This window comes from Pseudophryne corroboree, chromosome 4 (assembly GCF_028390025.1).
Source record: "Pseudophryne corroboree isolate aPseCor3 chromosome 4, aPseCor3.hap2, whole genome shotgun sequence".
Classification (NCBI taxonomy): domain Eukaryota; kingdom Metazoa; phylum Chordata; class Amphibia; order Anura; family Myobatrachidae; genus Pseudophryne; species Pseudophryne corroboree.
The window spans coordinates 33111873-33135058 of NC_086447.1; the positions used below are offsets into that span (position 1 = coordinate 33111873).

At 46.6% G+C, this 23186-nt stretch overlaps 1 protein-coding gene across 1 annotated transcript in view; it reads right to left on the minus strand.

Annotated features, from left to right (window-relative positions):
- Positions 1–831: 831 nt before the first annotated feature.
- Positions 832–23186, minus strand: part of KIF3C (kinesin family member 3C) — a 54536-nt gene continuing 32181 nt past the window's right edge. The window contains exons 2-8 of the mRNA XM_063914966.1: positions 11373–11474; positions 9733–9855; positions 8693–8811; positions 7815–7931; positions 6805–6916; positions 3612–3787; positions 832–3307 (exon numbers count right to left, since the gene is read on the minus strand). Coding sequence (XP_063771036.1) covers positions 3214–3307; positions 3612–3787; positions 6805–6916; positions 7815–7931; positions 8693–8811; positions 9733–9855; positions 11373–11474 — 843 coding nt within the window. The 3' untranslated portion in view covers positions 832–3213. The remainder of the gene's footprint in view (positions 3308–3611; positions 3788–6804; positions 6917–7814; positions 7932–8692; positions 8812–9732; positions 9856–11372; positions 11475–23186) is intronic.

Genomic DNA, 23186 nt, shown 5'->3' on the forward strand with positions numbered 1-23186 from the left:
CTGTCTGGCTGTGGTCTGTGATGTCTCCCCTGTAAGCCGGATGGAAGAGCGCAGCAGGAGGCGTGCGCCGGGCTGATACGGTGCTATAAATATACCAAGTGCTCAATTCCTGCACTTAGTGGTACATGAGATAGGGAGGAAACACTTGGAAGCCTCACCTATGGCAGCCCGGTGTCACAGAGACGTGTAATGGCCTGAATATACGGGAGAGTGGGTGCAGAGAATGTGCCCCGTATTTATGTCAGCACTTATATCCTGATAAATACAGGCTGTATAGTACACACCGTGCTATTTATCACTCTACAAGGCTTGATAAATCTAGCCCATACGAGATATTACCTCCAAAATTTACCATTATCTCTGAGAGGTTGGCGGGGGGGCAACACAGCTCCATTTATTAGCAGGATATATCATATGCAATACCTAAATATTACACATGGCACTGGCCGGCACCAAAGACAGAGCACAAGTGTGTGTACTAAATATGTCTCTCACACCCTGACTCACTGCCCTGTGGCGCGTCTCCTGTGAAAAGTGCGGAACGCGCGGAGCAGACACAGAAGGACTGGCAGCTTTGCAGCATTACTTTGCACAAATGCACTGTGTGGTTTGGCGGTGTCACACAGAGGGGCGGGACCAGCGATGTCAGCTGACTGCGGTTTCAGCTCTCCCACCTCAAATCCTCTCCAGACATTAGGATGTGGGAGGAGCTACAGCCATCTGTAATGGGGGTGGGACTAATATATCACTTTATGACGGGAGTGAAATGCAGGTAGACTGTGATCAGTGTATTTTGCCCCCATGCCTGTGATTCATAACTTATAATATCTGTTTTGGGGTTTAGTAGTCCTTTAATTAGTCATCCATACCAAAGCATTTACATTGTCATATAATTTTTATTCCACATATATTTATAAGCTCAGTACCACCCGGTGTGTAGAGACCCTCCAGCCAGGTAATGCTGTGACGGTGGGGGTATAAGGCCTGTTCCTTTATATATAGGTATGTAGCTTGTTTCGTGTCCACTGCTCGGTCCTAAGACAGGTTTTGGATAACTTACAACACACAGTATTGCACTAAACCGTAAACACAACCTAACCCAATATGAAATACATCCTACAAGACCCAGAACCGTTTCCAGTCCATGACGTTGTGTCCTTGTGATATATTGCGCACTAGTTTCTGCGTCACAATTGTGGCTTCCGAAAGTGCGCAAGTAGTGTCCTATGTGTATAGGGATTCTGCTGATACAGGATAAATGATTTTTCCATATTTAATTCTGTCCAGATCTGGGACTTGGTTCTTATGCTGTGGATAATAGTATGAGTTGGCTGTTTGTAGGAAGCAGCCTGTGTTTTATAGTGAGTGGTCCTGTCATTTACTGCTCAGGAGGAATAGTTACATGAGGGGCACATGCAACAGCTAAGCTATGAAAATGTACTATACACCACGCGTTTCATGGGTGCGGAACCAAGTCTACCATCTCTCCAAAGAGGAGCCTTGTGTAGGCTGGGAAACATGGTGGAGACATTAGCGGTTTGGGTACTTTATATACACAACTGGGCAATAGAGCTGAGATAGGCAACCTGCTGCTCACCGGCTATTGTGGGAGCTGGCAGAGCATGCTGGGACTTGTGGTCCTACTACTGTCGGGGAGACACGAGTTGCCTAGCTCCGCTGTGGTTTCGTTACTGCATAGAAATAGTCAGATTATTGCACAATGTCGCACTAATCCCCAGATGATTGGAGACGTCCCATCGTGAGCCTACAGAACATTATATTTCTTGGAAACACAACATGCCCAGGACAGTGTGCACTCTGCCTCCTCTAGTGGTTATACCATACAAAGTGCAACGGAAAACCCCATTCATTTCAAGTAATAAAAAAAGGATAAAGTTGTTTAAACATTTCTGCTTTGAATGTGTGTACAGCTCTGTATCTCCATGCCGGTATAGTTTTACATTGAACATTGCATTCTGTTGGATAGGCAACTTCCGCTGTCCCTTCCTCCTTATATAGCAATGTCCAGTTCTGGCGATGACCTGAAGGCGTCTCCATGTTCCTTGTATGATCCCGCTTGGTGAATCGGTCATATCTTGATAGTAAGGACAGAAGATCTGTTTTCAACTTTCAACACTGAGATACCACCACCTTGCACCCTTTTGACTACCCAACAGTGGTAACTGATCTAGTGCCACATGACAGAAAGTGGAGCCGATAAAAAATTGCATTGACAACATTCCATCGGGACAAAGGCTTGATGACCAAGTGTGACCAGTAAATAACTTTCCATAATGGAGAAGAAAGACTTGTCCATGGGGACTGCCATCTATATTCAACCCATAAAACATTTCCATGATGGAGAAGAAAGCCTTGTCCATGGGCTCTGCCATCTTTTCTTCAAAGTGATCAACAATAATAGCGTTCCATGATGGAGAAGAAAGACTTATCTGTTGGGACTGACCTCTTCTCTACCCGACCTAAAATCAAACCAGTACTAACGTTCCACGATGGAGAAGAAAGACTTGTCCATTGGGAAAGACATCTTTTCTTTACACAGTTCTGAAGTCTTGTACCTGAACGCCTCTATCAGAAGACATGCGGTGGGGGTGTGAAGCCTTTGTGTTAAGGCACTGATGTTTGAAGTGTGAAGCCCCAGATAAATTCAAGACAGGAATCATTTGTGCCTCATATAAGCTGGACCACGCAGCCTACAAGAGAAGAGAATGCAAACTACCAGTCCTGGTGAGCAGAGACGTCGGTGAGTAATTAAAAGACAAACAGAGGCTTAAATGCCGCATTACCTGATCAATAAGTACAGTGTATAGTGAGTCCTCTATCAGGTAAAGTGACTTAAAAAACCATTGTGATTGCATCCAGGTAGCAGAACGTTGTACTTCAATCAAGTGGCAAAATATCCCTATTTTCTCTCCTCCAAGCAAACGCCCAGATTCACTGGGATAACATCCCAAGCTAAAATGTGCTGGAAACCCCAGAGACGTGGACTTTCCACGGAAATAATAAATAAATAAATATGTTAATTCATTAAATAAAAGACTTTACATCTTCCACGGCTGAGGTTTCATCTCCAGGCAGAGATTAGGCAGAGGAACGATAGTGGGGAGATCCCAGTGTCCACTCCTCATTCTGTTGGAAGCAAAGCCTGGCATAAAGGTTAATGTGCGTGGGTGGAGCTGCCAAGTAAGCCGGCTGTCACTCGTGGGTAGGGGACAGGGGGTGCCTTTGGCTGCTCGAGGACAAGGAGATATGGGTGGTTGACGACGGCAGAGGTCTAGGCTGCTGACACCTGTAGGCAGAAACACAGTTGTAAGTGGTGGTAATCACAGTCTTACAGTATCATAAGAAAGTACAGCAATAGCTATCAACACATTTCCTAGCTCATGATTATAATTCAGAATCCATGGCTTTATTGTACCTCCCGTTCCACTCATAAACCGGTTAGAACAACCTGGACATAGGTCACTAAGGTGCCTAGGGAGAATCTATTGAGCTGGAAAAACCAGTGTTGACATCAGAAGTCCCATGTTTTCTGGGTTTTATGATTATGTGGCTAGTGGGCTAAATATCCTATCTCAAAGAGTACATCTCACCAAGACCTGGACTTCCTGACCCGCGCGGCAGCCGGGCGCTCCAACAGACTGTCCAGGCGAGTAAGCCGCTCAAGGTGCAAAGCTCGTGGGTCCTGGTCAACCCGATCCTTAGAGAAGTCCATCTCAAACACAGCCGGAGGTGTCAGGTCCAGCTCAAGGAACATGATGTTCTCAGCCTATGAGAGAAGAACCGGTACAGTTATTACATGACAAGTGCAGGTCACGTGTAGACACCAGGGGGTTTATTTACTAATATTCATGTTTTTGCAGTTTTTAAGGGTGTTTGAACTCGAATGGTATCGGGTGCATTTTACTGCAACTTTTTGAATCCTGATACGATCATTCACTAAGCTGACAAGTTTTGCACATTCGTTTTTTCCGATGTCGATGTGATTCGTAATGTCAGGCAGTGTTTTACGGGAGTGATGAGTAAAACACTGCCTGACAAAACACAAGGAATCCCGGCCGGATCTGTGAGATCCGTGCTCGGCTTCATTGTGTACATTAAAAAGGTGTTTTAATTGTTTTTAATTCAGAAAAAAATTGCGTGGGGTTCCCCCTCCTAAGCATAACCAGCCTCGGGCTCTTTGAACCGGTCCTGGTTGAAAAAATATGGGGAAAAAATTGACAGGGGTTCCCCCATATTTGATCAACCAGCACCGGGCTCTGCGCCTGGTCCTGGTGCAAAAAATACGGGGGACAAAAAGCGTAGGGGTCCCCCGTATTTTTTGAACCAGCACCGGGCTCTACTAGTTAGAGAGATAATGCCACAGCCGGGGGACACTTTTATATAGGTCCCTGCGGCCCTGGCATTAAATCACTAACTAGTCACCCCTGGCCGGGGTGCCCTGGAGGAGTGGGGACCCCTTAAATCAAGGGGTCCCCCCCCTCCAGCCACCCAAGGGCCAGGGGTGAAGCCCAAGGCTGTCCCCCCCATCTATGGGCTGCGGATGGGGGGCTGATAGCCAAGTGTAAAATAAAAGAATATTGTTTTTTGCACAAGAACTACAAGTCCCTGCAAGCCTCCCCCGCAAGCTGGTACTTGGAGAACCACAAGTACCAGCATGCGGGGGTTAAACGGGCCCGCTGGTACCTATAGTTCTTCTGCAAAAAAAATACCCAAATAAAAACAGGACACACACACCTTGAAAGTACAACTTTATTACATACATTCCGACACACACATACTTACCTATGTTCAGATGCCGACTCGGCCCACGTCTCGACGTCGATTCCAGGGTACCTAAAAATAAAATTATACTCACCTAAATCCAGTGTGTCGTGTCCTTTTTTAATAATCCACGTACTTGGCAAAAAAACAAACCGCATACCCGATCCACGCACTGAAAGGGGTCCCATGTTTACACATGGGACCCCTTTCCCCGTCTGCCAGGACCCCCCCTGACTCCTGTCAAAGAGGGTCCCTTCAGCCAATCAGGGAGTGCCACGTCGTGGCACCCTCCTGATTGGCTGTGACCTCCTGTAGTGTCAGTGAGGCTGTGCAGTGAAGATACAATGTAGCGCATAGGCAGGCGCTCCATTGTATCCAATGATGGGAACTTTGCGGTCAGCGGTTGAGGTTACTCGCGGTCAACTGCTGACCGCAAAGTTCCCATCATTAGATACAATGGTGCGCCTATGCGCTACATTGTATCTTCACTGCACAGCCTCACTGACACTACAGGAGGTCACAGCCAATCAGGAGGGTGCCACGACGTGGCGCTCCCTGATTGGCTGAAGGGACCCTCTTTGACAGGAGTCAGGGGGGGTCCTGGCAGACGGGGAAAGGGGTCCCATGTGTAAACATGGGACCCCTTTCAGTGCGTGGATCGGGTATGCGGTTTGTTTTTTTGCCAAGTACGTGGATTATTAAAAAAGGACACGACACACTGGATTTAGGTGAGTATAATTTTATTTTCAGGTACCCTGGAATCGACGTCGAGACGTGGGCCGAGTCGGCATCTGAACATAGGTAAGTATGTGTGTGTCGGAATGTATGTAATAAAGTTGTACTTTCAAGGTGTGTGTGTCCTGTTTTTATTTGGGTATTTTTTTTGCAGAAGAACTATAGGTACCAGCGGGCCCGTTTAACCCCCGCATGCTGGTACTTGTGGTTCTCCAAGTACCAGCTTGCGGGGGAGGCTTGCAGGGACTTGTAGTTCTTGTGCAAAAAAACAATATTCTTTTATTTTACACTTGGCTATCAGCCCCCCATCCGCAGCCCATGGATGGGGGGGGACAGCCTCGGGCTTAACCCCTGGCCCTTGGGTGGCTGGAGGGTGGGGACCCCTTGATTTAAGGGGTCCCCACTCCTCCAGGGTACCCCGGCCAGGGATGACTAGTTAGTGATTTAATGCCAGGGCCGCAGGGACCTATATAAAAGTGTCCCCCCGGCTGTGGCATTATCTCTCTGACTAGTAAAGCCCGGTGCTGGTTCAAAGAATACGGGGACCCCTACGCTTTTTGTCCCCCGTATTTTTTGCACCAGGACCAGGCGCAGAGCCCGGTGCTGGTTGATCAAATATGGGGGAACCCCTGTCAATTTTTTACCCATATTTTTTCAACCAGGACCGGCTCAAAGAGCCCGAGGCTGGTTTGGCTTAGGAGGGGGGACCCCACGCAATTTTTTTTTCACGTTTTTACAGTAAACAGACCCTTTCCCATAGATAACCATGCACAGATCTCACTGATCCGTGCATGGTTATCCAAACTCGCCTGGAAAAAGCAGGTCTATTTTTTTGCTGCTTTTTTTAACGAATCGCAAAAAAATAGACCCGCAGTTGAGCACTCAGAGACTAACACCCAAATACGAATGAATAGTGAATACCCGTATTGTATGAAATAACAGCCGCGTTTGACCAATGGTCTATTCATTCGTATTTCTGACCTTTGTCATTCAAACCATTACGAATAGTCCAAACACTGCCGAGATTTGTGCTTAGTGAATTCCCGTGTTGGGACTTAGAAAAAAAAAACACAAATCGGACAAACTCGGATTTTTAGTAAATATTGGCCTAGGACTAATATCGGTAGACATCTGATCAGCAATAACCATTGTCACTGGAGATCCTGGAGGCTGGTGACTACTGGTAGCAACTTTACATCAAAATGTTAGAACAGTCTCAAAAGTAGTTAAAACAATGTAATGTGAAGCATATCAGGAGTGGAACCCAGAATTAACAGGTTTACTTACCCGGTACCGGGGATGATAGCCCATCACCATGGCAACCCGAGCATACTGGCTGATGGGCCTCTTGTATCCGACAGCCGAGGACGGGCGTTTCTTCATCGTGCTGGCGCTTCCGCTGGGGAGGACAACCAGTAACATGTCACTAATAAGCCAGACTCACAGGGAAGATACAAGTAGCGTGGAGTAGGCGGAGGTGTATCAGACCTAAGGTGTTGCCCATAGCGGCCAATGAGATTGTAGTGCCTTTTTATCGTATGTACTTGATTAATAATAGGTGGAAACTTATTGGTTGCTATGAGTAACACTTCCACTACTATCTCTGGTCTTCAAGACTGATGTTGGACTCATACATAGTAAATTATATTTCTGCCAATTTATCCTCTACCCTCAGGGTTTCATCCTGTACTCATATTATATAGTAAATTATATTTCTGCCAATTTATCCTCTACCCTCAGGGTTTCATCCTGCCTTTGATTGTGCCTTCTGGTCGTGTTTGGCATCATCTATAGGAAAAAGGCAACCTCCTGTAACAGCTGGAGGGTCCAGGTAACATACTAAGCGATGGGTAAGACTTTCTTTTTTGCGTTTTCATTTCCAGAATAATCCCTTTACCCTAAGGGGTAGATAGAAACATAGAATTTGACGGCAGATAAGAACCACTTGGCCCATCTAGTCTGTACCAAGTCTTAGAGAAATATAAAGTGGAGAGAGATAAACTACCAACCAATCAGCTCCTAACTGCCATTTTTCAAACACAGTCTGTAACGTGGCAGTTAGGAGCTGATTGGCTGGTACTTTATCTGTCTCCAAGACTTAGTACCTCTCCCCCTGAATCACCCAATGCTGTAAACCCGAATGATATTGGACGCAGTAACCGCGACAGTGAGCGGAAGTTGTCCTAATGTGGCCAGCCTCTCTACCCTGTATAAGCTGTGGTTGTGTCTTATAGGAATTCCCGAGACATGGTCATATAAGTTAGATGAACTGCTGGGAGGATAGGGGAAGAACTTACTTTCCTGGAGGTACGAGAGGCTGAAACTTCCACTGGTCCTCCTCAGTGTCATAGTAAAGCCGGTTCATGATCTTGTTCTTCTCTTCCGGAGGGATAAAGTTTTCAATGATCAAATACCTGAGTGTAAAATAATAAGAGCGAAGGTTTCAATGTCACGTCCTGTAGATCAGTCGCCGTAACAGATCTGCAGCTAGAGTGATGTAAGACATTAATGACATGTATGTACACACAGTATATAGCACGCATCAAACTGTCTTCTAATGCCGGGCGACTAGCTTAATCTTCCACCCGCTGCCACTCTGCGTCCTGTGTGTTTCCCCACGAGTAATGCGGAAGATTCCTGCAATACCCTTTTCTACCACCAGGGAGGCGTGAGCGGGCATGACCCTTGCACAGAAAACAAATGACTGAATAGTGGGAAACCACAAGTGATTGACAGTTACCTCCACTCTGATCATAAATGTAAAGAAGGGGCAGTGCCTCCATCAACTTCAACCAGGCCCAAGGCATGGAGACATCGTAGTGAATGCAGGGGCTAACGCAGGGTTTCTGGAGGGGGTTTCTAAATGTTGGATATTAGAGCGATTGTCGCCAGCCCATGTGCAGTAGCTCCATTCCACTCATTATACTGCATATAGTGGCTGCTGGCCAGGCTGTGGGGAAGGGTGGTTCTGGGTAACTGGAAACACCCCTCTCCCCCCCCCCCCCCCCTTCCCCACCTGCATTTGTCTATGAAATGGGCTACGCGGTGGCAGCAGCGGAATCGATTAGCATTGATAGACAATTGTCTGCATATCTGTGCAATACAGTATTTATGACAGTACAGGTGAGAGCTCAGCCACCGGACCTCGTCCTGAGGAAGAGACTCTCTCACTCACTTGAATTTCAGTTCCCGCGTCTGCTCGTTCTGCGCCTGCTCTAGGTCTTGTCTCACCCGCACGTACTCGTCATGCTGGTCCTGGATCTCCCCCTTCACAGCCAGCAGCTTGGCGTAGAGCTGGAAAAGAGAGACGATTTATAATCTGCTCTGTGCAGGAACGGCGCATAGTGTGGGTGATAGACACGCCCACCTTCTCCCAGCCAATGAGAAGCCTCAGATTCTGCTTATCAGTTTATAGAACGTACTGGATAAATGATAACCAGAAGCTGATTGGTTTCTATGGGCAACTTCTTCCATGATTCTCTCTGGAAGATTTGGTACACCTCTCCCTCTGTAACGAACATTGTCACCTAGCCTCGCCGGGCCTGTCTGCGCACAGATAGTGAAAAGTGATGTTACGTACTACTAGCACTGCAGTCTGCCTATATAACCCCTGTACCTCCACATCTCTGCGCCACATGTGCCCGGCACAAATAATAACATTTTCAAGGGAGGGGGGGAGGAATAGGAGGAGAAGGATTAGGAGGAGGAGGAATAGGAGGAGGAGGAGGAATAGGAATAGGAGGAGGAAGAGGAGGAAGAAGAGGAAGTAGAGGAGGAAGAGGAAGTAGAGGAAGAAGAGGAACAGGAAGTAGAGGAAGAAGAGGAAGAAGAAGAAGAAGAGGAAGAGGAGGAAAAAGAGGAAGAGGAGGAAGAAGAAGAGGAGGAAGAGGAGGAGGACTCTTGTGTATAAAGTCCTGTATGTAATCCTGTATATAATCCCATATATAAATGTCATACACACAAAAATATAAATACACAAAATCACAGATTACAAGCACAAGAAATCTTTGTAACATAACCATGGCCAGAAAGTAATAAGATAACCACTACCATCCAGATAACAGCGTCTGCCATTCTGATGGCAGTATTTCTTTTTTACCCTCCATCCTTATCTTTATTTGGAAGATTGCAGAGTCATTAATGTGTGATTTCGTGCAGTACGTATAGTGAGAGAGTATACGTGTATTCGAGCATGATACAAACCCGTCTCCCCACCTTTTTCAGCTTCTTGGTCTTCATCTCCACCTCCTGCTGCAGAGAGGTGTAGGTTCCCCTCAGCTCCACAGTCTCCTCGTCCCTCAGGAGCACCTGCTGCTGTATCTCCCGCTCCCGGCGCTTCTGCACAGTGGGAGAGACGGAGGACAGGTGGTTTATTATAAGGTTATAATGTGGCCCAACTGCTTTCTACTCCGCCATATACCCAGCACCCATGGGGGCAGTATGTAATGAAATGACCCCTATTAATGTGCCCTACACAGGGTTACTGTCATACCCATATATATTCCCCAGATGTTTGGATCACAGAGAGGCAGATACGGCTGCTCATATAAAGGAGGCACCCAGCAGGACCAGTGCTCAGGCACGTCACGCCTGTGTACCCTGTATGGATGTGCTCAGTATAATACGATGTAGGCATGTCTCCATGTATGTACTGACACAGAGGTCTACGTACTAAACCTCCGAAAGAGAAAAAGTGGACGGAGATTAAGTACCAGCCAATCAGCTCCTAAGATGGAGATTTCTACATTGCAACTGCAAGTTACTGATACATGAAGATTACAGAGTATATGGTTATCTGAGTGTGAATGGTGAATGGACGTGTGCCTATTAATTTGGCTGAATTCATCTTAGCTGTGCTACAAAAACAGCTGCTATCATATACAGGTTGAGTATCCCATATCCAAATATCCGAAATACGGAATATTCCGAAATACGGACTTTTTTGAGTGAGAGTGAGATAGTGAAACCTTTGTTTTTTGATGGCTCAATGTACACAAACTTTGTTTAATACACAAAGTTATTAAAATACTGTATTAAATGACCTTCAGGCTGTGTGTATAAGGTGTATATGAAACATAAATGAATTGTGTGAATGGAGACACACTTTGTTTAATGCACAAAGTTATTAAAAATATTGGCTAAAATTACCTACAGGCTGTGTGTATAAGGTGTATATGAAACATAAATGCATTCTGTGCTTAGATTTAGGTCCCATCGCCATGATATATCATTATGCTAGGCAATTATTCCAAAATACGGAAAAATCCCATATCCAAAATACCTCTGGTCCCAAGCATTTTGGATAAGGGATGCTCAATCTGTAATACAGTATATCCAGCATCATTGCCAATGGTAGACCTTATTTTGCAGTTTCTGATGTCATTTAAAAATTGTGTAATGAATTGGGGTCATTTATACGGTGAAGACCGCAAACCGGAGGCTTGGAATACAGGATATGAGACAGACGCGTTTCGCATTTTGTAATTGATTGGATAGTAGGGAGAATGGCGCTGTAGTAAGAGTCCCTGGCTGCATCCACTTTCCTGGGATGTAAGCGGGAAGAAATATCCTGGAAGTGCTTCCATGTATGTATATTATCAGCACAGCTGGTGTATAGCAATGTGTAAGCAGCTGGCTGCGTGAGCCCCAGACAGGAAATCACATGTTAATTAGTGTCTGGCCCGTAGCCATTAGCACATAGAGATGTCAGCTGTAATATGAATGAACACTTAGTACATTGGGTTATACCACGAGCAGCACACCGAGAGAGCACGTATCGGAAGCCCTTGTGGACACAGTAACCTCCATGGGGATAGGATACCCTCTATCATACTGAGGCTGTTCCCTGGTCTCACCTGCTCAGCAATCTCCTGTCTCTTTATCTCCAACATTTTCTGCTGCTCATTCGTGTGGTCCATGATGTTCTTTCCACCAATCAGAAGCTTGCTCTCCATCGCCTGTGTCTCAACGAGAAGAGAAGAATAGTCAATCGGGGGACACGCCTCCTGCCAGCGCTCAGATATAGTACAAGGATCTGAACAGCCAATCAGAGGACACGGCTCCTGCCAGCACCCAGATAGATATAGTACAAGGATCTGAACAGCCAATCAGAGGACACGCCTCCTGCCAGTGCCCAGATAGCTATAGTACAAGGAACCGAATAGCCAATCAGGGCACACGTCTCCTGCCAACGCCCAGATAGCTATAGTACAAGGAACCGAATAGCCAATCAGGACACACGTCTCCTGCCAGTGCCCAGATAGCTATAGTACAAAGAACCGAATAGCCAATCAGGGCACACGTATCCTGCCAGTGCCCAGATAGATATAGTACAGAGAACTGAATAGCCAATCAGAGGACACGGCTCCTGCCAGCACCCAGATAGATATAGTACAAGGAACCGAATAACCAATCAGGGAACACGCCTCCTGCCAGTGCCCCGATAGATATAGTACAGGGAACCATATAGCCAATCAGGGGACATGTCTCCTGCCAATGCCCAGATAGATATAGTACAAGGAACCGTATAGCCAATCAGGGGACACGTCTCCTGCCAGCGCCCAGATAGATATAGTACTGGGAACCGTATAACCAATCAGAGCACACGTCTCCTGCCAATGCCCAGATAGATATAGTACAGGGAACCGAATAGCCAATCAGTGCACACGTCTCCTGCCAGTGCCCAGATAGATATAGTACAGAGAACCGAATAGCCAATAAGAGGACACGTCTCCTGCCAATGCCCAGATACATAGAGTACAGGGAACCGAATAGCCAATCAGGGGACACTCCGCCTGCCAGTGCCCAGATAGATATAATACAGGGAACCGAATAGCCAATCAGAGGACACGCCTCCTGTCAACGCTCAGATAGATATAGTACAGGAAACCGTATAGCCAATCAGGGGACACGTCTCCTGCCAATGCCCAGATAGATATAGTACAGGGAACCGTATAGCCAATCAGAGCACACGTCTCCTGCCAATGCCCAGATAGATATAGTACAGGGAACCGAATAGCCAATCAGGGGACACGCCTCCTGCCAGTGCCCAGATAGATATAATACAGGGAACCGAATAGCCAATCAGAGGACACGCCTCCTGCCAACGCTCAGATAGATATAGTACAGGGAACGTATAGCCAATCAGGGGACACATCTCCTGCCAATGCCCAGATAGATATAGTACTGGGAACCGTATAGCCAATCAGGGGACACGTCTCCTGCCAACGCCCAGATCGATATAATACAGGGAACCGAATAGCCAATCAGGGACACGCCTCCTGCCAACGCCCAGATAGATATAGTACAGGGAACCGTATAGCCAATCAGGGACACGCCTCCTGCCAACGCCCAGATAGATATAATACAGGGAACCGAATAGCCAATCAGGGACACGCCTCCTGCCAACGCCCGGATAGATATAGTACAGGGAACCGTATAGCCAATCAGGGGACACGTCTCCTGCCAACTCCCAGATAGATATAGTACAGGGAACCATATAGCCAATCAGGGGACACGCCTCCTGCCAGCGCCCAGATAGATATAATACAGGGAACCGAATAGCCAATCAGGAAACACGCCTCCTGCCAACGCCCAGATAGATATAATATAGGGAAACTTCTATGAAGTAAACAGTTGTAAACAAAATAATTTATTAATTTGGGTTATTGGGTAAATGTATCAAACCTCAGAAAAAGTGGAGAAGTGGACAAATCGAGAAGTTGCCCATATCAACCAATGAGCTTCTACCTATCATTTTCTGGAATGTGCTTGTAAAATACTAGCTATAACCTTATTGGTTGCTTATAATAAACATGTGACAAGACTATAGCAGTATAGGGGGTAATTACAAGTTGATCGCAGCAGGATTTTTGATAGCAATTGGGCAAAACCATGTGCACTGCAGGGGAGGCAGATATAACATGTGCAGAGAGAGATAGATTTGGGTGGGGTGAGTTCAATCTGCAATCTAATTTGCAGTGTAAAAATAAAGCAGCCAGTATTTACCCTGCACAGAAACAAAATAACCCACCCAAATCTAACTCTTTCTGCACATGTTATATCTGCCTCCCCTGCAGTGCACATGGTTTTGCCCAATTGCTAAAAAAAAATCCTGCTGCGATCAACTTGGAATTACCCCCATAGTGACATCATGAGGCGGACCTAAAAGAGAACCTGACTCATATCCACTGATCACAGCCCATACAATCCGAGGGAAGGCCACATGTGTACAAGTCACTTACCCTCACTGAGGGGGAGGTGTATCAAACCTTGGAGAGAGATAAAGTGGACGGATATAAAATACCAGCCAATCAGCTCATCACAGTCATTTTTCTAACACAGCCTGTAACATGGCAGTTAGGAGCTGATTGACTGCTACTTTATCTCTCTCTAAGGTTTGATACATCTCCCCCTGGGTCTGTATCCTGTAGTTGTGTCCATTTCACATGGTTTTCATTACATCGGACGTGAGCAGTGGAGTAAATTCAGCTATTTGAGGGAAGACACATCTGCAGCAGGCAGACCGGAAAGGGGACAATTTCAACACCCAAGAAACGAGTGATTCGTTTCTACAGGTCAAACATGACTGTAGTACATCGCGCTTACAAAGTCTTGTGACCGTCCTATATAAACACACCCTGAGTACGGCGTGTCTCAGCGGGACCACAGCCATTATAAATGATACAGTAATAAATAAATACTAATAAAATGTAACAGCCATTTGCTCGACTACTTTGCATGCAAATCTCCAATATACCAATGCAATGATTAAAGAAGAAAGAGAAAATGCAGGTGCACACTACGGGGGTAATACAGACCTGATCGTAGCAGCAAACTTGTTAGCAGTTGGGCAAAACGATAGGCCTAATTCAGACCTGATGGCTAGCAGGCGATTTTTGCACTGCTGCGATCAGATAGTCGCCGCCCATAGGGGAGTGTATTTTTGCTGTGCAAGTGTGTGATCGCATGTGTAGCAGAGCTGTACAAACTGATCTTGTGCAGTCTCTGCGCAGTCCAGAGTTTACTCAGCCGCTGCGATCACTTCAGCCTGTCCGAGACCGGAATTGATGCCAGGCACCGACCCTGCGAACGCTTTGACACGCCTGCGCTTTTCCAACCACTCCCTGAAAACGGTCAGTTACCACCCACAAACGCCTTCTTCCTGTCAATCTCCTTGCGATCGCCCGTGCGATCGCTTTTTTCGCACCATCCCATCGCTGCCCAGCACTCCCCGTCGCTGCGGACCGACGCGCCTGCGCATTGCGCTGCATACGCATGCGCAGTTTAGACCTGATCTGAGGCTGTACGAAAACGCAGCCTTGAGATCAGGTCTGAATGACCCCCCATGTGCACTGCAGGTGGGGCAGATGTAACATGTGCAGAGAGAGTTAGATTTGGGTGGGTTCTACTGTTTCTGTGCAGGGTAAATACTGGCTGCTTTATTTTTACACTGCAATTTAAATATCAGTTTGAACACACCACACCCAAATCTAACTCTCTCTGCACATGTTACATCTGCCTCCCCTGCAGTGCACATGGTTTTGCCCAACTGCTAACAAATTTGCTGCTACGATCAAGGGCCTAATTCAGAACTGATCGCTCACTAGGTTTTTTTTGCAGCGCTGCGATCAGATAGTCGCCGCCCATAGGGGAGTGTATTTTCGCTTTGCAAGTGTGCGATCGCATGTGCTGCCGAGCGGTACAAAAACATTTTGTGCAGTTTCTGAGTAGCCCAGGAATTACTCAGCCGCTGCGATCACTTCAGCCTGTCCGGGACTGGAATTGACGTCAGACACCCGCCCTGCAAACGCTTGGACACGCCTGCGTTTTTCCAACCACTCCCTGAAACCGGTCAGTTGACACCCAGAAACGCCCTCTTCCTGTCAATCTCCTTGCGATCGGCTGTGCGAATGGATTCTTCGTAAAATCCATCGCTCAGCAACGATCCGCTTTGTACCTGTACGACGCGCCTGCGCATTGCGGTGCATACGCATGCGCAGTTGTGACCTGATCTCAGCGCAGCGAAATAACCTAGCCTGCGATCAGGTCTGAATGACCCCCCCAGGTCTGAATTACCACCTAAGTACTAACCACTGCTAATCAGAACAATTATAATAAACTCTGCAATTTAACATGAAGTGGACATTGCATATTGGAATAGGCACTAGGAATGGTAAGTCCTGGATAAATGTATATAATAAATCAGTATTAGGGATGAGTTTGGGTGTGGGACCCCCTGGGTTGGTGTGGCCGGGCTGCCTCAGGACGTCACGTTGTAACAATCTAGTACTTTTTAGCACCTAAATTGTTTTTTTACTAATGTAACTCTTTTTAACATCCTAATTATTACCACTTACCTATATAACACTCAACACATATCTGTTACTTCTTACTAATGTAACACCTTTAAACACTTTAGCTACCTCTCACTAGTATGATGCCTTGGGGGGGTTGTGTTTTGCTTGCCCGGGGGTCCCATGCTCTGCACTTAAACCTTAGGAATGTTAGGGACCCACCTGATGAAGTCACCTGGTCATGGTAGGTGGGCCCATACTATGCTAAGCACATCCATTTTACGCTATGTTAAATTGCAGAGTTTATTATAATTGTTCCGATTAGCAGTGTTTAGTACTTAGAGTGTGCACTTGCATTTTCTCTGTTTTCAATGTAGTACTACAAGTCCCAGCTTGGTAGCACCTCACATTATGTTTAGAATTAGGGTGTGCAGTCCAGACCAACCCATATAATGGTGAAAGAAGGACAAAAAAGTAAAAGGAGAGAGATGAAAAAAAAATGATGAAGAAGCCAAGGGAGATAAGTCAGACTGCACTACTGAGACCCTGCGGACGCAATGCCCCCAGGAGTTTATTGCAGTATGCTACTATTCTCACTGCGCCCGCCTCCACTATGCCGCTGAGCCGCTACTATTCTCACTGCGCCCGCCTCCACTATGCCGCTGAGCCGTCCTGAGGATGTGAAAGTTACCGAAGGTCTCATCTGTATAAGATGTACAGGGAGAGTCTGATCAATAAGCCTCACTCTAACGCCGGCTGTATGCGATGGGACGCGGCCTTTGGTCCTCTGGGGCCACAAGAGCACTTAGTACAATAAAACATGTATGAGGAATTACTGTTGTATTGAACAGAAGCTCACGTGCAACTAGCGCAGTGAGGACCCTGCCACTGCTGGGGCTCATTCACATCATATCATCCTTATGCAGCAGGCCAGAACCCTACTGGCCGGCTTCACTGTGTCCTTGACGTTTGTAAGGCATCTTTTGTACAGTCACTTGCTTCACTCACGCAATGCTAACACGCTGCCATGTAAATGCTGCATGCAGCTGTTGTGTCTTTCATGGCCCCAGCGCCTGTCCTACAGAGAGCCTCAGGCCTGGTCCAGATACACAAAGGCTGCGTGACGGAGAGCACTGCAGCTGGCACGAGAGGTGAAGATGTGTAATTCACCACGCTCCGTCACGCTCCAATCAGCAGGCCCATAAAATAGCCATCCAGGTGGAGGCGGCCTTACTGTGAGTGACTGCGTGAAGGGAGGAGTAATGGGGGGCTAGTGTTCGGGTGATTACTAAGCTGCAGCACTGCGGGAGGAATGCACTGATGTAATGAGCCCACGGTGACGCATAATGCTCGCCAGAGCGTATTTATCTGCTGGATCAGGGTGATGTTCTGCAGATCTCCAGCGAGGTCAGATATTAGCACGAAACAGCAACTATCCGGCTCTGGATGCTGCAGGGTCACAGAAAATGACTTAAGAGCTGATTGGTTGGTACTTTATCTCTCTCTCTCTCTCTGTGTTTTATCTCTCTCCAAACATGGATACATCCTTTAACAGAAATGTGCATGGCGAGAAATGTAAGAGAGGCGCAACATATTTTGCGCCCCCACAGACACACTGATCGCCCCCCCCACTAATCTGTGCTCCGTTCCAGCACCCTCCACTCTCTGCTACATGGCTTGCAAATGATCCCCACAGGTTTGTGGAGCAGCCACATTCCAGATTGTATCTGCTCAGTGTCTCGGCGGGATCTAGCGCTTCCACGGTGTGTGATACTGTGCCAGGAGGAGAACCGCAGGATGACTTATCTCACATCGCAGGAAGTCCCAGAAATTCTCTCACGATGAGACTGATGGAGAGCTCAGGGGAATGAGCGTGATAAGGGCGCAGCGAGTTCTATGGGGGGGTGGGGGAGCAGAGACAGCACCTAATGCACAACTAGATAGGAATCCACACATGTACTGTACAATGGCGCCATTCAGCAAGTCTGCCCTAGAAGGCGTAAGAGCGTAAGACTGATCTTACCAATGGCAGCCAGTATCGCGGGTCAGAGATAACTCATAACCGGCGAGAGAAACCTTGTGTATCACTGCGTAATAATAAATATCTCTGCACTCATAGCAAGAGAAGTGGCACTGTGCAGAGGCGGTATGAACAGATACTGAGATTTATGTGCAGTGTATATGACAAGAGAAGTGGTACTGTGCAGAGGCTGTATGAGCAGATACTGAGATTTATGTCCAGTGTATATGACAAGAGAAGTTATATTGTGTGGAGGCTGTATGAGCAGATACTGAGATTTATGTCCAATGTATATGACAAGAGAAGTGGCACTGTGCAGAGGCTGTATGAGCAGATACTGAGATTTATATCCAGTATACATAACAAAAGAAGCGGCACTGTGCAGAGGCTGTATTAGCAGATACTGAGATTTATATCCAGTATACATAACAAAAGAAGCGGCACTGTGTATAGGCTGTATGAACAAATACTGAGATTTATATCCAGTATACATAACAAGAGAAGTGGCACTGTGTATAGGCTGTATGAACAAATACTGAGATTTATATCCAGTATACATAACAAGAGAAGTGGCACTGTGTATAGGCTGTATGAACAGATACAGAGATTTATATCCAGTATACATAACAAGAGAAGTGGCACTGTGTATAGGCTGTATGAACAGATACTGAGATTTATATCCAGTATACATAACAAGAGAAGTGGCACTGTGTATAGGCTGTATGAACAAATACTGAGATTTATATCCAGTATACATAACAAGAGAAGTGGTACTGTGCAGAGGCTGTATGAACAGATACAGAGATTTATATCCAGTATACATAACAAGAGAAGTGGTACTGTGCAGAGGCTGTATGAACAGATACTGAGATTTATATACAGTATACATAACAAGAGAAGTGGTACTGTGCAGAGGCTGTATGAACAAATACTGAGATTTATATCCAGTATACATAACAAGAGAAGTGGCACTGTGCAGAGGCTGTATGAACAGATACTGAGATTTATATCCAGTATACATAACAAGAGAAGTGGCACTGTGCAGAGGCTGTATGAACAGATACTATACATAACAGAAGCGATACTGTGCAGAAGTTGTAGAAACAGATAGAATTACATCCAGCATGCATAACAGGAGAAGTGCTAATGCGCACAGGCTGTATAAGCACATACTGAGAATGCCCAGTATATATAACTGTGCAAAATCTGTAGGAAGAGATATTGAGCATAATGTCCAGCATACATAACAGGACTGCACACCACACTACATCTGGCTTTTCAAAGCAGGAAGAATACATGGTTGCTGCACACCACGTATGCTATGGGGACGCCTCTCCACCCCCCACACATTACAGTGATGGAACAGTCCTCCAACACTGGCAACATTTGGAGGTACTGAAGTGGTACTGTGGATGTAGGAGCAGTTACTGAGAATAAAGACCGGCATACATACCATGAGAAGTAGTACTGTGCAGTAATCTGTAGGAGCAATTACTGAGAATAAAGTCCATCATACATAACATGAGAAGTAGTGCTGTGCAGTAGGATGTAGGAGCAGTTACTGAGAATAAAGACCGACATACATAACATGAGAAGTAATACTGTGCAGTAGGCTGTAGGAGCAGTTACTGAGAATAAAGCCCAGCATACATAACATGAGAAGTAGTACTGTGCGGTATGCTGTAGGAGCCGTTACTGAGAATAAAGCCCAGCATACATACCAGGAGAAGTAGTACTGTGCAGTATGCTGTAGGAGCAGTTACTGAGAATAAAGACCGGCACACATAACATGAGAAGTAGTACTGTGCAGTAGGCTGTAGGAGCAGTTACTGAGAATAAAGTCCAGCATACATAACATGAGAAGTAGTACTGTGCAGTATGCTGTAGGAGCAGTTACTGAGAATAAAGACCGGCACACATAACAGGAGAAGTAGTACTGTGCAGTAGGCTGTAGGAGCAGTTACTGATAATAAAGTCCAGCATACATAAAATGAGAAGTAGTACTGTGCAGTCGGATGTAGGAGCAGTTACTGAGAATAAAGACCGGCATACATAACAGGAGAAGTAGTACTGTGCAGTATGCTGTAGGAGCAGTTACTGAGAATAAAGCCCAGCGTACATAACATGGGAAGCAGTACTGTGCAGTCGGATGTAGGAGCAGTTACTGAGAATAAAGTCCAGCATACATAACATGAGAAGTAGTACTGTGCAGTCGGATGTAGGAGCAGTTACTGAGAATAAAGCCCAGAATACATAACATGAGAAGTAGTACTGTGCAGTATGCTGTAGGAGCAGTAACTCAGAATAAAGCCCAGCATACATAACATGAGAAGCAGTACTGTGCAGTATGCTGTAGGTGCAGTTACTGGGAATAAAGTCCAGCATACATAAACATGAGAAGTAGTACTGTGCAGTATGCTGTAGGAGTTACTGAGAATAAAGTCCAGCATACTTAACATGAGAAGTAGTACTGTGTAGTAGGATGTAGGAGCAGTTACTGAGAATATAGACCAGCGTACATAACATGAGAAGTAGTACTGTGTAGCAGGCTGTAGGAGCAGTTACTGAGAATAAAGTCCAGCATATATAATATGAGAAGTAGTAGTGTGCAGGACTGTGCAGTTACGTAGATACAGTAACAGGAACAGCCTGTGCTTTGGATAACAGTACACGGACCCCTCCCGCAATACAGTCCCAGGGTGAGTTATGTACATATCACTGTCTCGCACATCAGGGAGAAGTAGTACTGTGCAGTACACGGACCCCTCCCACAATACAATCCCAGGGTGAGTTATGTACATATCACTGTCTCGCACATCAGGGAGAAGTAGTACTGTGCAGTACACGGACCCCTCCCGCAATACATTCCCAGGGTGAGTTATGTACATATCACTGTCTCGCACATCAGGGAGAAGTAGTACTGTGCAGTACACGGACCCCTCCCGCAATACATTCCCAGGGTGAGTTATGTACATATCACTGTCTCGCACATCAGGGAGAAGTAGTACTGTGCAGTACACGGACCCCTCCCGCAATACAATCCCAGGGCGAGTTATGTACATATCACTGTCTCGCACATCAGGGAGAAGTAGTACTGTGCAGTACACGGACCCCTCCCGCAATACATTCCCAGGGTGAGTTATGTACATATCACTGTCTCGCACATCAGGGAGAAGTAGTACTGTGCAGTACACGGACTCCTCCCGCAATACATTCCCAGGGTGAGTTATGTACATATCACTGTCTCGCACATCAGGGAGAAGTAGTACTGTGCAGTACAGGGACCCCTCCCGCAATACATTCCCAGGGTGAGTTATGTACATATCACTGTCTCGCACATCAGGGAGAAGTAGTACTGTGCAGTACACGGACCCCTCCCGCAATACATTCCCAGGGTGAGTTATGTACATATCACTGTCTCGCACATCAGGGAGAAGTAGTACTGTGCAGTACACGGACCCCTCCCGCAATACATTCCCAGGGTGAGTTATGTACATATCACTGTCTCGCACATCAGGGAGAAGTAGCACTGTGCAGTACACGGACCCCTCCCGCAATACATTCCCAGGGTGAATTATGTACATATCACTGCCTCGCACATCAGGGAGAAGTAGTACTGTGCAGTACACGGACCCCTCCCGCAATACAATCCCAGGGTGAGTTATGTACATATCACTGTCTCGCACATCAAGGAGAAGTAGTACTGTGCAGTACAGGGACCCCTCCCGCAATACATTCCCAGGGTGAGTTATGTACATATCACTGTCTCGCACATCAGGGAGAAGTAGTACTGTGCAGTACAGGGACCCCTCCCGCAATACATTCCCAGGGTGAGTTATGTTCATATCACTGTCTCGCACATCAGGGAGAAGTAGTACTGTGCAGTACACGGACCCCTCCCGCAATACATTCCCAGGGTGAGTTATGTACATATCACTGTCTCGCACATCAGGGAGAAGTAGTACTGTGCAGTACACGGACCCCTCCCGCAATACATTCCCAGGGTGAGTTATGTACATATCACTGTCTCGCACATCAGGGAGAAGTAGTACTGTGCAGTACACGGACCCCTCCTGCAATACATTCCCAGGGTGAGTTATGTACATATCACTGTCTCGCACATCAGGGAGAAGTAGTACTGTGCAGTACACGGACCCCTCCCGCAATACATTCCCAGGGTGAGTTATGTACATATCACTGTCTCGCACATCAGGGAGAAGTAGTACTGTGCAGTACACGGACCCCTCCTGCAATACATTCCCAGGATGAGTCATGTACATATCACTGTCTCGCACATCAGGGAGAAGTAGTACTGTGCAGTACACGGACCCCTCCCGCAATACATTCCCAGGGTGAGTTATGTACATATCACTGTCTCGCACATCAGGGAGAAGTAGTACTGTGCAGTACACGGACCCCTCCCGCAATACATTCCCAGGGTGAGTTATGTACATATCACTGTCTCGCACATCAGGGAGAAGTAGTACTGTGCAGTACACGGACCCCTCCCGCAATACATTCCCAGGGTGTTATGTACATATCACTGTCTCGCACATCAGGGAGAAGTAGTACTGTGCAGTACAGGGACCCCTCCCGCAATACATTCCCAGGGTGAGTTATGTACATATCACTGTCTCGCACATCAGGGAGAAGTAGTACTGTGCAGTATATGGACCCCTCCTGCAATACATTCCCAGGGTGAGTTATGTACATATCACTGTCTCGCACATCAGGGAGAAGTAGTACTGTGCAGTACACTGACCCCTCCCGCAATACATTCCCAGGGCGAGTTATGTACATATCACTGTCTCGCACATCAGGGAGAAGTAGTACTGTGCAGTACACGGACTCCTCCCGCAATACATTCCCAGGGTGAGTTATGTACATATCACTGTCTCGCACATCAGGGAGAAGTAGTACTGTGCAGTACACGGACCCCTCCCGCAATACATTCCCAGGGTGAGTTATGTACATATCACTGTCTCGCACATCAGGGAGAAGTGGTACTGTGCAGTACACGGACCCCTCCCGCAATACATTCCAAGGGTGAGTTATGTACATATCACTGTCTCGCACATCAGGGAGAAGTAGTACTGTGCAGTACACGGACCCCTCCCGCAATACATTCCCAGGGTGAGTTATGTACATATCACTGTCTCGCACATCAGGGAGAAGTAGTACTGTGCAGTACACGGACCCCTCCCGCAAAACATTCCCAGGGTGAGTTATGTACATATCACTGTCTCGCACATCAGGGAGAAGTAGTACTGTGCAGTACACGGACCCCTCCTGCAATACATTCCCAGGGTGAGTTATGTACATATCACTGTCTCGCACATCAGGGAGAAGTAGTA